Raw genomic sequence first — 18555 nt, forward strand, 5'->3', positions numbered from 1 at the left:
CACACACACACACACACACACACATATACAGCATATATTTCATAGTATCAGAACAGAAACAGCTGAAGTCATAAAAACACGTTTAAACTCACCAGTCAGACGCCACAAACACAAACAGAACCAAAATTGGTGAAACATCTTCAAAGTTTTCATTCTATAAATATGAAAAGACAAACTCTTCAAATGACTGAAAGGCTTGAAGCTCCTCTGTAATAAAATTAAGTGACCAACATCTAAAATAACTACAAGTGTTAATACACGTGATCATCTAGCAGTTTCTTTTATACGTCACACTTTGAGCTCCAGTAGGCCTCAGCTTCCTGTAGATCAATTAAATCATTTTCAACAGAAATAAACTGACCCATAACGTATTAAAAGTGTTTTAAAGCAATAGTTTCCTCATATCTTGAGATCCTGAGAGTGTTTGGCTGTGCTCTCTCCTGCAACTGTCTTCAGATAGTTTGTTCTTGATTTTTTATCAAATGTTTAAATTATTTATCCTCTCAGAATGATTTCAGAGTTTCTCTGATGGCTTTCTGAAACTGGAACAGATCATCAGTTAGAACTGTGAGTAAAAAAAATATTCTCTGATATGAAAATATGATTCATATTCAACCTCTATGGATTATAACACTGCTGTGACCTCTGATGTGTGAATACGTGCTTGTTGAAGCCATGTGTAGATCGGTAGCTTGGTGGTTCATCACTGTCGTTTCATGGTGTGCTGTCTTTTAGCACGTGTTCAAACCCACGCCAACACAGACTTGCTTACTTACTTACTTTTTTTTATTATTATTATCCTACTTACTTCAACCACTATGGACAATCTTTCATGAATGGATATCAACAAGATCTGATCGCACAGACCACCAATGGAGAAGTATTCCACACTTCTGTTTCTTGCTATGAAAATAAGACTTGAAAATTTGGTTTTGATGAGAAATATTGGAGTTGATAAATTCATAATGAGATCTCTGGCCTTTGATTGACTTTGTTATTCTGATGAATCTGAGCAAAATAGCTCTTTACTCTAGTTTAAAAACATCACTATGGTCTCTCAATTCTGGACAGTTTATTATTTCTAGACACACTCTGTCAGTTTAAATTGAGATTAAAAACCCATCTCTAGCCTAGCATCTATTCAACACACATCTATTTCACCCCAAAATTAAAATGTGCTGTTATTTTGCTCGACATAACAACTGTAATAAAACATGGAGAAGCTCTTGAACCTCAGAATGAGAAAACTTTATTGATAAAGGCAAGCAATTACAGATGACAAATGGACAGCAGTAGTAAAGTGAGATCTGTGTCTCTTTATTAATCTGTTTTATGAATCTGAGGGAAATAAACAATGTAGCCTTTCAAACTGGATTTTTATATTGAAATAGAGAGTGCTGAATTAAGTAGTCATTATGACACACACACACACACATACATAAAAAAACCACAAGAAACACACACACACACACACACACACACACGAAGAACCTGTAAATAACAGTGTTCCACTTCAAATTTCAATAATTTCTGAAAAAGACAAACCTATAAAAGCCGTAAATTAAAGGGATAGTTCGTCCAAGAAGTACTCACACTCAAGGCATCATAGGTGTATATGACTTTCTTCTTTCAGATAAATCCATTCAGAGTTATGTTAAACTTTTCCCTGCTCTTCCAAGTTTTATAATAAAATGGGCAGATGTTTTTTTTTTTCAAAAGTCCAAAAGACATCAAATAAAGCACATTTATCAATATTAAAATGTGGTTCACATAGCTCCGGGGGGTGAATAAAGAAAATATCCATATGCAAAACATTCTTTCTCTCACTTCTGCTAACTGTCATAGATGGAAACTGTTCCGAGGACATATGCGTAATGTAAGCACCGGTGATTAGTAACAAATACAGAAGCGCAATGTAGAGAAATCAAAACAAAATTACAATCACAAATTAGAAGCATAAAACGAGGATTTGTAAAGAAAAATGTCAGAGGATTTAGATATAACGCAAGAGGAAACTTTTTTTTCTTTGGTAAAGTAAGGAAATTTTGCTTCCTTTGCTCCTGCAAACAAACATTGGTTTTTGCAAGACTCACACTCTTTTTTTTTTCTTCAGAAACGCATCAATTCACTACACAATGCCTTTATTCACACCCTGGAGCCGTGTGAGGAACTTTGTGGATGGATTTATGGCTTTATTTGACTACTTTTTGGAATGTTGAAGAAAAAAACATCTGCCCATGACATTATAAAGCTTGGAAGTGCATGGAAAAATTGTAATATAACACGGATCGGATCGGAAGAAAGTCATATTCACCTAGTATACCTTGAGGGTGAGTAAAACATGGGCTAATTTTCATTTTTGTGTGAACTAGCCCTTTTAAATGACATGCATGTATAAAAAAACTGTTAAGAAATGACATCAGGCATGTACCTGATTTGGAAATATGTGCTAGATCTTGTTTAGCTGGATCTGATGCCATAAACCAGAAGAATGACAGTAGCCACGCCCACCAGAGCAGAGAGGACCAATCGGATCACAGCTTCAGTAAAACCGCAACAGTGGACAGCTTCTGAAGAATAAAAACATCAAACTGAGATCAGCTCAGTCAATATACACTATTATCAAGAATAGTTTAATTCGGAGCCTGTATGAAAATGAATAGCAGAAGATTGGCTGAATTGCTTAAGGACACTGGATTTCTGTCAAAAGCATGTCAGCATGTGTTCAGTGATTAGAATACAAAGCTTGCGAACAGTTTACCATAACTAGATCCCAGTGTTTCCCACTTTAACTGCCCAAAATTAAGAGCTCCAACACATATTCAGTGTCCAGAGTAAAACGTTTTTGCAATGACTAGTGCCTGGATTTAAAGGGATAGCTCACCAAAAAATAAATAAATAAATACAATTGTATTATTGTGTTATATTACTCACTCTCATGTGGCTCGAAACCTGTAAGACCTCTGTTCATCTTTGAAACACAAATTAAGATATTTCTGATGAAATTCCTCCATAGACGTCAAAGGTCCAGCATGATCAAGGCACAAAAATACATATTGTAAGGGCATTGTTAAAATAATCCATGTGATATCAGCAGTTCAACTGTAATTTTAGGAAGATACAAGAATACTTTTTGTGTGAAAAGAAAGCTAACAACTTTTTTCAACAATCCTTCTCATCCGCATCACCCTATGGCACCATTTTGGAGATTATCAAGACATGTGCATGATAATCTCCTGCATGTCCTGCATGTAAACAATGCTCATGCTGCAGCTGACAATAAATGCCTTATTTACACACAGCAAAATCCCCAGTGTTAATTTAACACTCTGAGTGTGGACTCATATAAACACTGAAGCAGTGTCAAAAGTAAAACACTGAAGCAGAGTTGAAGTTAATGAGATAATTACGGGTTATGATTGAGCATTATTGAAGACACCTGATGTTAACAAGCAGACTCACCAAACGAGAAAATCACAATTTGTGTGTCACCATTATAGTGGTCAGTGTTTGCTTTAGTTATGATCTTGGCTTGTGGCTTTTTACTTTTAAAATTTGTTTGGCAAGCCAAGAGCAAAAGTCATCGGGTGGTGATGATTGTGTTTTAATGTAATTATTGTTTGACCTCAGTTACTGAACTAATTTAAAGTGTTTTCTCTAAATACAACTATAAAACTTCCATTATTGATTGTAACAGCTTAGAATCCACAATGAAAGCATCTGCATTTTCTATAAATTTTTTTATTATAGTCTTTATTTTAGGCACACACAGATAACAAGAATCAGCGTATGAATCTCAACAATGGTGACAAACAGCATATCCAGATAAACAGATCTACTCTGAACATCACAAAACTAGATACTACAAATTCACATAATAACAGCAAAAATAAAATATAGTTAGAATAAAAAGTTAAAAAGACAGTTCAGCTCATAATTTATTCATGCCGCAATGCATGATGGGAGCCATGGATGAGTTTTTATTGGCTACAACATGCTTTTTTGATGGTCACCGTTGTTGTGATGCTCATGCTGATTCTTGATGTCTGTGTGTCTAAACTAAAGAACTCTTTCTTTATGTAGAAATAACTTTTAAAAACATGTCATATTATGCCAAAATGCTGGATTGCTATCTTTTTTACCCACTTTATTTATGTACACAATAAAGAAACCTGAACTCACGCATTCAGGTCACTACATGACAATTAGTTCAAACCACAATCAATGGCACACATGATTGCCTTTGCTCTGGTCTGTATGTTATAATTCTGTTACCACAGCAACACAAAATCTAAAGTTAATAACTGAAAGGTCAAGATCTCAGCTAAAGCAAACACTGACCACTATGATGGTGACACACAAATTGTGATTTTCTCGTTTGGTGAGTCTGCTTGTTAACATCAGGTGTCTTCAATAATGGTCAATCATAACTCCATTAACTTCTTAATTATCTCATTAACTTCAACTCTGCTTCAGTGTTACTTTTAACACTGCTTCAGTGTTTATATGAGCCCACACTCAGAGTGTTAAATTAACACTGGGGATTTTGCTGTGCACTGTCCAAAATGGCACCATGTGGTGATGCAGAGTAGAAGAACTGTTGGATAAAGTTATTTTATTTTTATTTATTTATTTATTTTGTTCGCACAAAAATTATTCTCGTAGCTTCATAATATTACCGTTGAACCATTGATGCCACATGGACTATTTTAACAATGCCCTTACTAAATTTCTGTGTGTTAATCATGGGATGACCTTTGCTGTCTTGGAAGTTCAGAAAGCTCTTGGATTTCATCAGAAATATCTTAATTTGTGTTAAATATATTTCCAAGATAATTAAATCTGTATGCCCTGCCTCAACGTTTTGATTGCTTGTTTGATCAGTCATTTGATCAACCTTTATCGAAAAATAAATACATACTATTTATACATATTAACATTGTTGCTGTTGAATTAGAGTGTCAAATCCATGATGGCAGAGGTAATCATTGTAGATGGAGGTTTTAATCACAGATTCCCCCATTTGTTAATCTGTGTTTAAAATGAAGTGGTGCAACACAACTCGATTTAAAATAAAATCAAGAAATAGTTTTGCTATATATAGATACAGTGGGGAAAATACAGACAGTGACATAGTGGCTTTGTGTAAGTAACTGGTTAATTGACAAATTTTAGTTTTGCCACAAGGTAACACTTTAAGTTATTACCATCTTATTGTTTGCTGCACTTGCAGCAGCATTCATATCTCCCTTAAATATTACAAAATCATCTATATCATTAAGCATAATATTCAGTTTGGTTTTAGTTGTATTAATTGACCTCATCATCTACTTGAAAATAATATGAATAAACAAGCTTTCAAAAAAGGTGTGAAAACAATTAGGCTATTAAAGTTACTGTTTTTACTCTTGATTTCATCCGCAGTCTTCCGGAAGGTCTTTCCCTCGTGCTCTACCATACAATCAAACTGGTTCTTCTCCCACACTTCTGGTGTAATACTGAGGGTAGAAGTCTTCTGAAAGGTCCCATCTTCATTTGGTAGTAGCTCTCCAACATCCACATCCTCATCATGATCCTGTCCATTTTTTAACCAGGTGATAGTTAGTCCTGGTGGGTAAAAACCTGTGGCATGACACACTACAGGAGATGAGGGATGCCTCTGTAACAGAGACACTACAGGAGCTAAAAAAGAATGAGATAAATGTGAAGAAAATAGTACTTCAGATCAGATCAGTTAAATAAATGCATCTAAATTGTGTTTAAATGAAGCAATTCATGAAAAAAAAAGAAAAAAGAGAAGCACAAACGACTCAATTATAATACAAATTATATGTCTGGAAGACAAGCTACCTCTTGTCTCTAAATCCACTTTTCTTAATGTCAAGAAATGTTTTAACCAGGGAACACAATCACGTTGGTAATATTGTCTGAATAATTCAAGCTGGGCTGTGTCATTATTCCACTTCTCTGTTGTTATTACTCCCTGTGGTACAGGTGTGATGTATCTGAGCGCCTTCACATCTAGTGCGACATAATCCTCTCCATCATAACCGTACTGATCAAAACCTTGTGAAGCTCCAGTCTGATCATCCCATTCACATCCATACATCCTCTGATACGTGTGAACACCTGAAGAGAAAAGCCATAAGAACTGCTCCTTTTTAATGTATATCTTTGGCATTTGAAACTGTAGTATATTTTAACTCACCACGTGTCTGATTGAATTGCTGCATTAGAACAGTAATGTTGATTTTGTTGGTCTGCTGTACTCGTTCTCTGATCTCAGCGTATTCTTTAAATCTGTCTCCAGACATAAACTCCTTCATCCAGTCCTGTCTGGGAATCAGCTTCTTCATCTCACTGTCATAATAATCAATCTGTCGTCCATCCAGAGTAGCTACTGCAAAAGACGCTGGGATTCCTGCAATTCCATTTATTTCAGTGTAAAGGGTGGTGAAGGTGTGAAACTCTGAACAAATAAAAACATAAAGTTCTCAATCATGTTTAAACAACACATTAAAATTGCTGTTTGAGACTAGATTTAGAAAATAATAGTAACTGATTTCTTTTTCAGGAAATTTTACATCAGATTAAAAGTACCACATGCTTTTCTGTCAGTTGAACCAGTGCTATTATCAATAACTAAAAACTAAATATACACTAAGTAGACATTCAAAAGGCCTTTTTTACTGCCGCACGTACCGCCGTGGAGGCGGTATAAAGTGCATTTGCAGCTTTTGACCGCTGAGTGGCACTTTGACCACAAGTTATCAAACAAGCGCATCAAAGCACATTTTCGCTAATAGACGTCAGTCTTGCCTCACTTGATTTGTTAGATTTGATGGCTTCACTCTATGGAAGCATATGGGTAGCATAATTCAATTTGGGATGTAATATGCAAAATGACAATGCAATATGTAAAATGACAATGCATTTCTGTATTTACATTTACATTTTCCAATACATTTGTGCAACGTTTGGTGCAAAATGAAAATGAAAATTAAATTACATAATTTTAATTTGCCATTTCATACACCAGTTTTAATATGTAAAATGAATACTAATTTTAACGCTTTATAAGTTGCAAAATTAAAATGAAAATGTATTACAGAAATAATTAGATATGTCTAACATGTTCAAGCAAAAACTGTGGCAAAATGATCATTTAAATGCTATTTTTCTTAAATGCATTAACACTCACAGTCAAGACACTTACGATTGCATTTTCATTCAATGTCCCGCAATGAATGTAGCAAAACTCAATGTGCACATTGAAAATGCATTCCGAGCCGATCACGTGTCCGCCCCCTCCCACCATGTCAATCACTGCGTGAACAAGGCGGGGCTTGCAGAAGGTCAAAAGACTCAAATCTCAAGAAGAGGATTCAAGTGAGAGAACATGGACAAGACAGTTGTTCAGTGTACGTTTTGATCATTTTGGTTTATATCAATATTTCATTCGCACTTGTGGGCGGAGCTGAAACGCTGCTTTCATCTGATTGGTCGAATCGCTCCACCTTCAGCTCGGTCTTGTCATTCTTTCGGGCAGAATAAGAGTCAGTGGAAGTGAAGCACTGTAATGTCTGAAACCACCGCTCACTGTTAATTAGCATAATATTTGAATCAGATGTAGCTGGGCACATAATTCGTGCTGATGAGATCTGCAAATTATTTCTAGGTTGTAGTATTGTATGAATATTGTCACACTGATAAATACAGTGCAAATAGTTCTCTCTCTTTGAATAAAAGTGAAGTGGAAATACAAATCAATAATAGACTGAACAGTTATATATATATATATATTAGGGCCGGGACTTTAACAGGACTTTAACGCGTTAATTGAGATTAATTAATTACACAAAAAATAACGCGTTAACTAAGATTAATTAATTACAGAAAAAAATCCCGCATTTTTAATAATTTATTTTTGCACCGCGGAACGTTTCTCACTGGATGCGTTTCGGCGGGACCGATTATACTGAAGCACCAACTAGCGTTCGCTTATCACTGCAGCACATCGAGTCTCAAGTATCACCTCAACGCAAAACATATAGCAGCTAGCGTGGACTTTACACTTTATGTTGAACTATGTATTATTTTGTTGGTGCAAAAGTTTATGTTGAACTCTTTATTGTTTTGGCCAAGGTTATTGAGAGTTGGACTTAGTATGTTATGGCCTCTGAAGCAACAGAGAGATGTTTTCTAATAGTCAGGGTTTCCAATGTTCTTAATGTAATTGACAGTATTGTGTATTACTTAAAAAAACACTTTACAGAAGGTTCCAGCACATATAAGCTTCCTGAATTTCTGAAATGTACTATTTCTAAATTGTTTCTAAATATGCTATTGCTACACCTCATGGCAAAAATTGCACTGGTCTGCTAGACTTGGTTGAACAAAAATAAACAATATTTTGTTGCTTAAGCTTATGTATTCAGTCATTATTTAATGGTATACTATAAATCCATGTGAAAAAAAAATTACTTCTCACTGTTCTCAGGTCAAATATTTATATGCGATTAAAATGCGATTAATTTCGATTAATTAATTACAAAGCCTCTAATTAATTAGATGAATTTTTTTAATCGAGTCCCGGCCCTAATATATATATATATATATTAACAATTCTGTTAATTAAAAATAAACCTAAAATAAAACAAAATTAATGATGTACAAAATATAAATGGAAATATTGCTTGGAAAACAAAGAAAGCTTCTGGCCAGTGTGCTGTTTTATGCAGTTCTATGCTGGGGAGAATATGATTAATAAAATTATAAGAAAGGCAGGTTCAGTTTTTGGATTTATTCATGATTTTCTTGAGGTTATTGTGGAAATAAAATTTAAGATGATTTTTACTATGAATGACATCCATTAAATTGTATTTTTATTAGATTTAAGAGTTAATTTAGTGGGAGATTAGTAATGCTTCACTGTTCTATAGAATAATTTAGAAGGTCTTTTATTCTTATTGCTGTTAACTTCAGGGTTATTTTTTCCCATTTATTTATTTATATTTTTTTGTGGTGCGATTTGTATATGAATTAATTCTGTTATTGTGTTCATTGTTCAATTTCTTTATTGTGTTGCTGCAATGTGTAATGACAGCAAATGAGTTGATGATGGATTTATTGTGAAGCTAATTGTGTCGTTTTTAATGTGTAATGGTGTCAAATAAGTTTCCCCTTATAGGGATCAATAAAGTTTCCTCACTTTATCATTAAGAACCGGAAATAAAAAGTAATAGCAATATTTATATAAACTGTAAAGCAATATATATATATATATATTAGATGTGGGCATAGATTAATTTTTTTAATCTAGATTAATCTCACTGTGATCTTGAAATTAATCTAGATTAATCTAGATTAAAATGGCTCATTCTAATTCTGCCGACGGCATTCAGAATATGTGTAAATTGACAAACAGTAAGTCTTTTAGAAGGGGTTTATCAAGCTAGGTGGTGTGTTAGAAAAGGGGCTCATCTTCTGTTTCCAAAATGCATCACAAAGTGCTTGAAAAAGCTGTAAACTATTTCCACATTGCACAAGGTGCAAACAACATTACTCCTGTTTCACACCAATGTTTAAGTTTTTTTTTTTTTTTTTTTTTTAATTTTGTAGGTGTCAAGGTACAGAAACCAAATAATAGCACTGGATAGTCTTCAATGTAAAAATCAAATATACAATCAAACCTACATTTATTCAGACACCTTCAACATTTCTCACATTATTACAGTTTTGCTATATATATGAAAAATTATATCTGGTTTCTGAAAAATTTTTGGTTTGACTGTTAAAACTACAAAGAAATTCAGTCAAGAGCAGTGAGTGATTTTCATTTTCTTGGATTAACATTAGAGCAGCCAGTAGCTAAATTAGGCGCTGTCACTTTAAGAGACGATGAACGCATCCAATATAACACACATCCCATCTCTTTCCTCAACTGTTTACTTTCACTTAAGAAATAACTGACAGTTTTTTCGAGCATAATTTCTAAGGTGGATATTTTGACATATTTTGTATGTATTTGTCGGCACAAGAGCAAAAATAAGCAAATTCGATGTTCAAGTGTTTTGAGAAGACTTTCTCTGCGAGCCCTGTACACCAGAACACCACAAGTACTGAATTTGGCTCTTTCACATCTTTTTGTTTGTTCAAACTGCGATTTGCATTTGTTCGTTCAGGTGCAGGAGGAACTTTGAGGTGAACTTCGCAGAAGAGAGCTGGGTTCAGTGTCGCTGTCCATGATACGAGGCTCTCTCTCTCGTGCGCACCTAACACGGCACGCGCTACTCTATTCAGCTTTTCCGCATCTAGTTTTTGGATGCTTTAATGTTTAAATCAACAAGCAGTACGGCTTAACAACACGTGAGAAAGATAAGCTTTCGTGACGATGCTCAGCAGTGGCCCGTCAACTGTCGAGCATCTTTTTAGGCCTCAGCGAGTCGGTTATATAAAATATCAAGGTGAAAGTCATCATAGCTTGCTTAGTATAGACCCAGCTCTCAACCCAACTTTGAGAATAGATTAACCTTATATAATTGAGATATGTGTATTGTAAATAATATAATGATATATAGTTAAACTAATTGTGTAAGTAGTAAAACAATACAAATGCGAACTGAGCAACAACAAAAAAAGCTTTAAACATCTTGAGTTCCCCCTGCTTTGCCTCACAGTGCTTTGGTCCACTGCCTGCTCCCCTTTTACCTCACTACTACCACAGACACACACACACACAGACCGGTGCGAGAAAAAAATGTGTTTCAGTTGTTGTGGAACTCACAAAAAATATATTTTTGTGTACCAATTTACTTATGTCACCGATGTAGTCTGCGCTGTTAGCGAGTATAACAGGCATTTTAAACAGGTGTTTACGTAGCTTGTTTAACGTCTTACACACACCCATAGTGTACGCTCATACAAGTGTTGTACGTTATATTAGACTAGTGCGGGTGCGCATTTAGATTTTCCCGCATTCACTATGATTTAGTCGGTTTCAGTGGTGGCTCGTCAGAGGCAGGGGAGGCACAGTTTCCCCCCAATTTTGAGGTGAATATGAGAAAGATTTAATGTTAATAAAATTCACTATTCATTTCAGTTCATGTCTCAGAATATATATAATTTTGTTTGTAATTTCACAGTTACCGAATCTGCTGATGTAATTACAACCGCTAAGTAAGAGAAGGGGAGGCCAGGGGAACCAATCAGCATCGAGTGTTCACTTTCAGCGCTGATGAGGGTTGAGAAAAGTTACATCATAGAGGAGGCTAGCCTCCCTTCTGGAATATCAACCAACCATCATAGAGACATAAATTACGAGCTATTAGTTTGAACCTGTTTTTATACAGTCTATGGTTGAATGTCTCCCGGAGCGGCTGGGATGATAATTTACCAATTAGCCTATTTATAATGAGTAGCGATATTAAATATATTTTCTTTACGGTTTCTGACTAAAGCTGCCAAAAACCCATTTAAAGAGGTTAAGCAAATAATAATAACAATTGGCAGGGATCCCCAGACCAATACAATTAGTTTGCCTCCTCTATTTTAAAATTCAAGAGCCGCCACTAGTCGGTTTATTTCATTTAATATAGTTAATCTAATATAACATCATACTAAGAGTGCAGTTGTTCTCCAGATATTAGCATAACAAATGTGATTTAGATTTTTATAAAAAAATTGAATAAACAAGAAGTTAATTTTAAGTGCATTTTATGCACCATATTGCCTGTGTTAGCTCTATTTCACCAACGAAAGAAGTGGAAAACTAAGCTACAGCAGTAACAGCACTAATTGCGTCTTTGAGAAACACACTGAGGAGATGTTTCCTAACTCAATGAATCCACATTTTTTTATTTTTTGTTTCCCCCGTCTTTCACGTCTATACCGACCTCACTATACAGTTGTGTGAGGGTGTATGTCTAAGAGTGTGTATGCCTTCATTTTGCTAGGCATGGCAAAGGTTTTTATATATGCATGTTTTAATTATAACTGTGAAGCAACAACATTGCTATTAAATGTGCTATATAAATAAATAAATGTTGAAGTTCAAATTCCATTGTATTTTGTTGGCTTGATTGTGTAAACAACTTCATAAACATTGCAACAAAAAAAAATAGTTTTGAAGAATGTTTTCGTCAATTTAGTCAGCTTTTTCATTGAACCAAAAAGAAACTTTGAGAAGGATAATGGAGTGGGCTGTTGCATGCGATAGTAAGGCTTTCCTCTCTGTACACATATCCTTAAGTACAATTTTGCCTGTTTTATTGGTGTCCCCTTCAAAACTTGCTCGTGAGAAATGTTATGTTTATTGTCCCCCCCAACATTTAGATGAGATTTTCGCCCCTGTATATATATATATATATATATATATATATATATATATATATATATATATATATATATATATATATATATATATATATATAACTAATGACAAAATCACACAACAAAATTATTAATATTAAACAAAAATCTACATGAAAAGTAAACATAAAAAATATACGCTTATTCAGCATATTAATAAAAAAAGGTTTAACACGCAGAATTAGCTAAAGAATTTGCTGACAGGGAAATCTTTCTTCCCTTGTTAATGCCACGTAGCTAACAGAGAATTGAACCTTTAAATGACGTAATGAAATTAATCTCACCTGAGTTAACAAAAGTTATGTAGATGAAGAAAATGATGAACTTCATTTTGGACAAAAATCCATGCATTTGACTCTCAAATAAGTGTAGTTATCAAAGAGCGCTGCAAACTCTAGACTTCAGCAAGATGCAAAAAAAGAAAAAGTGGTTACACAAGGAAGTATCAGAGCGTATGATGAACAATCTCAATACATATGTTTAGGGAGGATCCTTTTATAAATGAGTTTTTTTACTAATTTGACTAGTCATTTATTACTTGGTACCAGAACAGAAACAACTGAAGCACTAAAAACACATTTCCAACTCACCAATCTAATTTGAAAAACAGTTTCTTCTTCTGTTCGCTGAAAACATTCATGACTGAACTGTGATATCAGTGGCGTAGCAGACAGACACACACTGTGGAGGGGTGGGGGGTGTTGGGGGCCATGTTTTATGTTTGTGGGCCCCGCGATAACCTCCCCGTGCTGGGTTGATTTGTATAATGTGTCGATATGAATATAAATCTCACTCGATTTTTTTTTTTCACTATGGACGGGCCAAAGGAGAAATATTAAGGAATAATTCAAGACAGTCATATGCAGTTATCAGCATATGTTGAAATAGATTTGTCTCTTGTCATCTCTGAGAAAATATTAATGCCTCGTCAGTTGCCAAAAGCGCCATCAGCTAGTACATTTTTATTTTTATTTTGTATAATTTTCTAAGGTTAAAACGTTCACCTGCATAACTCTTGCTCAAAGTTAGCATGTTGCTTAATGCAGTCTTCATGGTTTAAAACATAATTATTTCCAATATTGTGATGGAACAAACTGTCATACCCCATACAGCGATTTTGCGCTAAGGCACTCTGCGATCTTTATCTGGCTGAATCCTCCCCAAACCTCAGTTTCCGTTCTCACGTCTGTCTATTTTAACATCATGAAAATCAACAAGCTTTTACGGATCTTACATTTTCATCTGAATCAAGATAAGCAGTAGTCAGGGGGGAAGGGTGGTGACAGAGTGCATAGGGCCCACAGATCTGTGGGGCCTGCAGTCCACTGAACGTGTAAGAAGAAGTAGGAAGAAACACTCCAGCCACAAACCACTGACCTAATTTATCATATAATAGACACGTTAATGGAGACCCTGTATGCGCACCAAACCACATTAGAAGTAGAAAAATCAGACCACAGCAGGTTTAAAGGTCCCATGACATGAAAATTTCACTTTATGAGGTTTTTTTTAACTTTAAAGTCCAACTGAAAACAAAATTGACCATATTTACTTTGTTTGCCTAAATTGATCGTTTTGTGGTGAACAATTCATCCATGAAAGTCAATCCACACAAAAAAGAAATTTTTGGCTTCGTAATCTTTAATCAAAATCTGTCAATGCCCCTCCCCTCTGCATTGGAGGACCTTCCCTCATGACGTAGGTTTGAAGGTTTGGGTGTCTGCTTAACATCCGTAACCACGCCCCACGTGTGTTTGTGAGCATTGACAGCGTGTGAAAAGAAAGATAACGAGGTGCATTTTTGGTTGTGGCACTCACAAAACACTTCCCATTCCCTAAAAATTCCCTCGTTACTGTCCAGATGTTTTGAATTTTTACATTTCGAGGAAGGAGGGGTAACAGAGAGGTCACGGATGTGCTTGAAGCACTTCACGCGCGAATGCTTCAAAAACCGATTGTCTGCATTAAGTTCTGCCTCCATTTTTGAATGAAACACCTACTTTTCTAGATCCAATCAGGTGCTAGTTGGAAAATAAAGCCACGCCCACTATTTTTCCTCATTTAGTATTCCGTTTCTCTTGGAAGAAAACTCGTTTGCAACTTCCGGTTCACGAGTTCCCCTAGCCTGTCTAGGGTCCTCCAGTAGCTAGAAATTTCGATAGGTGTAAACCAAGCCCTGGGTTTCCTGCTCTGCCTTTGTGAAAACGAGAGCTCAGACGGCCGATCTGGAATCTTCTCTTTATGTCGTCATAAGGGGAAAGGTTACCTCCCCTGTCTCTGCTTTGCCCACCCAGAGAATTTGGAGAAAACATTTAATTCGCAATATCAGCACAGGCGTTACTGATCTGTGATTAGTGATTTCTGATGTGTAGCTAGTTATTCAATTTCACATATCTTTTAATCAGAGGTGGAGAGTCCAGGGGTCAGAAAGTAAAAGTCCTGCCACATTTTTGCTCCACCCATGAACTCAGCAGCTGATTTCACCAGAGGAGGAAACAAGTCATTCCTTCCAAGTCACAAACTAGTCTCAACTCAAATCCCAAGTCCTCAAAGAGTTAAAGTCTATGAGATAATTAAGAGACTAATTAAATGATGATTGTGCATTGGTGATGAACACCTGCTGTTATTGTGCGTTACAGAGGATCAGATGCTGATGTTTTATTGGTTAAAATTATGCCACCATCATGGAGATCAGTGTTTGCTTCAGTTGGGCTCTTGACCTTTGGTTTCTTATGTTAGATATTTCTCTGTAAAAGTACATGTGCTGTTATAAAACAGTGCGATCAGTGCTGTGCAGAAAACCGTTACTAGCTGGTTTTACATGATGAAGTAATTATTAGGCATCAGCCTGTTTAATTCCAAAACAATTTTATGTATTTATTATTAACAAATGTTCAGTTTTTAAATAACCTACCTTGTGGAACCGTTGGTTTAATCACTATAATGAATACATTTCCTAATGTATGTAATAAATATACATTTTTCGAAATCTTTTCCTAATAAGACGCACAGACATCATGACCCAGCATATGAATCTCAACAATGGTGACAATCAACAAAACGTTTCAAGCTGAAGTGCATGCTGGGTAACACCATAGTAAAAACTCTGATTATGCACTGTAGCATGAATAATTATTGTAACCACTGTTGAGGATCATATGATAAGTGCTCATGTCTAAAATCCCGAGCCTGTATAATTTTTTCCCCCAATATTTAAGCATTACAATAATATTTGTTTAATAGGACTTTTTTTGTAGTTCAGTAATTGCTGAACATAATTTAACAAACCAAGGAGAGACACCTTCATGAAGTTAATTAAAATGTTTTAGATGAAAAAAGGGCAATTAAATTTTCTACTTCAAGCTTTTAATTCAGCAATGTGTTAATGTTTACTACGTAACACAACCGCAAGTGTTTAAAAGCAAATTACTTTGAATTATTAAAAGGGTCAAGAGCCCAACTAAAGCAAACACTGATCTCCATGATGGTGGACTCACCACAATTATGGTGACAAAGTTTTTTTTTTTTTTTTTTTTTTTCTTCCAGTTGATTTCATCCAAGGCTGTGCTTAAAGTCAATTGTAGTTCTTGTGTTTCTCTTTTCTTCAGTGATGTTGATTGTTAACAGCAGGTGTTCATCACTAATGCAGGATTATCATTTAATTAGTCACTTAATTATCTCATTGACTTTAACTCTTTGAGGACTTGGGATTTGAGTTGAGACTAGTTTGTGACTTGGAAGGAATGACTTGGTTCCTCCTCTGGTGAAATCAGCTGCTGGGTTCATGGGTGGAACAAAAATATGGCAGGACTTTTACTTTCTGACCCCTGGACTCTCCACCTCTGGATTTCAGTAAGACCAGAGTTTAGAGTGACTGAATCTCCCTCCATCACTGATATTTCACCTTTATCATCAAACACACAAAGACAACAAACAGAAACAGGGTTTGGCAAAGATTGATACTGTTACATTAAACAACAAAAAGAAACAAAATGTTGTATGAATTAATTTCAAGTTTGTAATTAAAAAGGTCACATTTGTATTATTATTATTATTATTATTATTATTATAACTCACGATAGACAATGAGAAATAAATAAATCCTGATCTGGTTGATCCATAGCACATAAACTCCAGCATGTTGAGTTGTGGTGTTTGTGATGGTCAGAGATCCAGTTTGATTGTTCAGCTTCAGTCTGTCTCTGAATCTCCCATCAAGAACATCATCATACACAGTCATGCTGTCTGCCCTTTTATTGATTTCAGCCAATAAAGTGAATTCAATCCCAAACGTCCACAGAATTACATCATCATCCTTCATTTCAGTAAGACCAGAGTTTAGAGTGACTGAATTTCCCTCCTTCACTGACACTGACTTCAGTTCTTTTTCATAAAACACAGAGAGAACAAACACAAGAAGGCTGTGTTACAGATTAAGCCTTAAAAAACTTTGTTTCTGGAAGTTTTAAATTGAGTAAATAATTTGTGAATAACCATAAAACAAATATTTATCTCACCGAAGACAATGAGAGAGAAAATTATGCTCGTGTGGTTTATCAGTAGTAAATAACGTCCAGTATCCTCAGTTCTGGTGTTTGTGATGGTCAGAGATCCAGTTTGATTGTTCAGCTTCAGTCTGTTTCTGAATCTCCCACCATGAGCATCGTCATATACAGTGATTAAATCGGCCCTTTTATTGATTTCAGCCAATAAAGTGATTTCAATCCCAAACCTCCACTGAATCAGATCATCATTTATTAATTCAGTCAGACTAGTGTTTAGAGTGACTGAATCACCCTCCATTACTGACACTGACCTCACTTCATCATCACCAAACACACCTGAAGAACAGAGTTGGTCACAGATTACAGCTTCAAAATATCTTCTAACATGGAAGTCTTACATGTTACCAGAACACAACCAACTGAAGCCATAAAAACGCATTTCAAACTCACCATCCAGACGCCAGAAACACAAACAGAACCAAACGCATTTGAGAAACATTGTCTTCATCGGTTCTCTGAAAAGCCCACAATAGCAGTGCTTAACACCTCTGAAACCAACCTGGTCTCATGGGAAATACGTACCTCTGCACACTTTTTTGCAGCGCCACAAATATGTACCACTTGGTACGTATTGCCACAGTTTTGAAACACAAACGTCCACTGGGGTCGCTAAAGAGAAGGACTGCATGACATTGTGATCGACAGTAAGAGCAGAGGTATGTACACTAGTATATCCCATTATCCTAAAACTGGTTAACTGGTGTTATTTTTGTGATAAATGTTAGTGATATGTGTTGTTTTACTGAATCATGTTTGCTTTAATGGTAAATGTAACGTTAGAATCATGTGTGTGCTTATGACGTCGGTAGGACATGCAGGCGAATGCCTGGGTTATTTAGCTGAAGTTCATAAAGTTACATCCATCGCATAAGTTACATCCTCAGAACCCCGGCACACTATCATCATATCGCCAGTTAGGAGCGCATCCATATTTGCAAATAAATGCGAGATATTGCATTACTTTGAATGCTTAATCTGTGTCGTATAGAACTACAGATCCCATGAAACTGTCGCTCGAGCGCCAACCTCCCGCTCTTTCTCGTGAGGCCAATAAGGAAGTGACTACAACTGCAATTCATCGACTGGCCGCTTGAGTTGGCGGCAAAAAGGGAGTCAGTCCCATAGACTCCCCATGTTAAAATGCCCAACTTTACAGCAGAAAAAAACATGTTTACAGCCTGGTTCAAAAAATGATTTTGGCCAAAATAGCTAATTTTGCCCTTCCTGACAACTGTGAAGGGGGTGAATTTTTTTATAACTCATCCGTTTAAATTATATTAAGAAGTAAAGTTCTGCATAATTAAGGGCGTGTCCACTTGAGTGACTGGGGGATTGCCGCTGTTGACACTGCCGTCGCGCCGGGTGGGCGTGGCTTCAGCAAGTAGCCCCCGCCTTTCTGCCCATTTTTGATTGTCCAGGAGAGTCGCGACGGGCCTCTCTGCACACTTCAGGTGTCTACGGGTGACGTCACTGACACTACGTCCATGTTTTTATACAGTCTATGCTGTCGACCAATTAAGTACGTGATGCCATAATACTGTGCGTACAAACGTGTATTTTCTTTTCTTTTTTTATGCACAACATGGTGTTAATATTTTTTGTTCTTACACTAAGAAACTAC

The 18555-nt window shown here is 35.8% G+C and overlaps 3 protein-coding genes across 5 annotated transcripts in view; 2 read left to right on the forward strand and 1 right to left on the reverse strand.

Annotated features, from left to right (window-relative positions):
* LOC127987296 (putative autophagy-related protein 11) overlaps positions 1-18555 on the forward strand; it is a 308120-nt gene that overhangs the window by 152213 nt on the left and 137352 nt on the right. The gene's annotated exons all lie outside the window — the stretch shown is intronic.
* Positions 1-18555, forward strand: part of LOC127987310 (neoverrucotoxin subunit alpha) — a 270558-nt gene that overhangs the window by 83311 nt on the left and 168692 nt on the right. The window lies entirely within an intron of this gene.
* LOC127987994 (major histocompatibility complex class I-related gene protein-like) lies at positions 2304-17318 on the reverse strand. Its single transcript, XM_052590476.1, has 6 exons — positions 16887-17318; positions 16447-16752; positions 6209-6469; positions 5851-6129; positions 5407-5682; positions 2304-2570 (listed from the first exon to the last, which is right to left on the reverse strand). The coding sequence occupies exons 1-6, from the start codon at positions 17170-17172 to the stop codon at positions 2461-2463; spliced, it is 1518 nt and encodes a 505-aa protein (XP_052446436.1). The 5' UTR covers positions 17173-17318; the 3' UTR covers positions 2304-2460.

Source organism: Carassius gibelio, chromosome B22 (assembly GCF_023724105.1).
Source record: "Carassius gibelio isolate Cgi1373 ecotype wild population from Czech Republic chromosome B22, carGib1.2-hapl.c, whole genome shotgun sequence".
Lineage (NCBI taxonomy): Eukaryota > Metazoa > Chordata > Actinopteri > Cypriniformes > Cyprinidae > Carassius > Carassius gibelio.

Coding starts and splice junctions, on each gene's coding strand:
- LOC127987994 (XM_052590476.1), bottom strand. CDS start 17,172: ATGGAGGGTGATTCAGTCACTCTAAACACTAGTCTGACTGAATTAATA. Junction 5,683..5,850: donor AGTGGATTTAGAGACAAGAG/GTAGCTTGTCTT, acceptor ATTCTTTTTTAG/CTCCTGTAGTGTCTCTGTTA. Junction 2,571..5,406: donor GACTGCGGATGAAATCAAGA/GTAAAAACAGTA, acceptor TTTATTCTTCAG/AAGCTGTCCACTGTTGCGGT.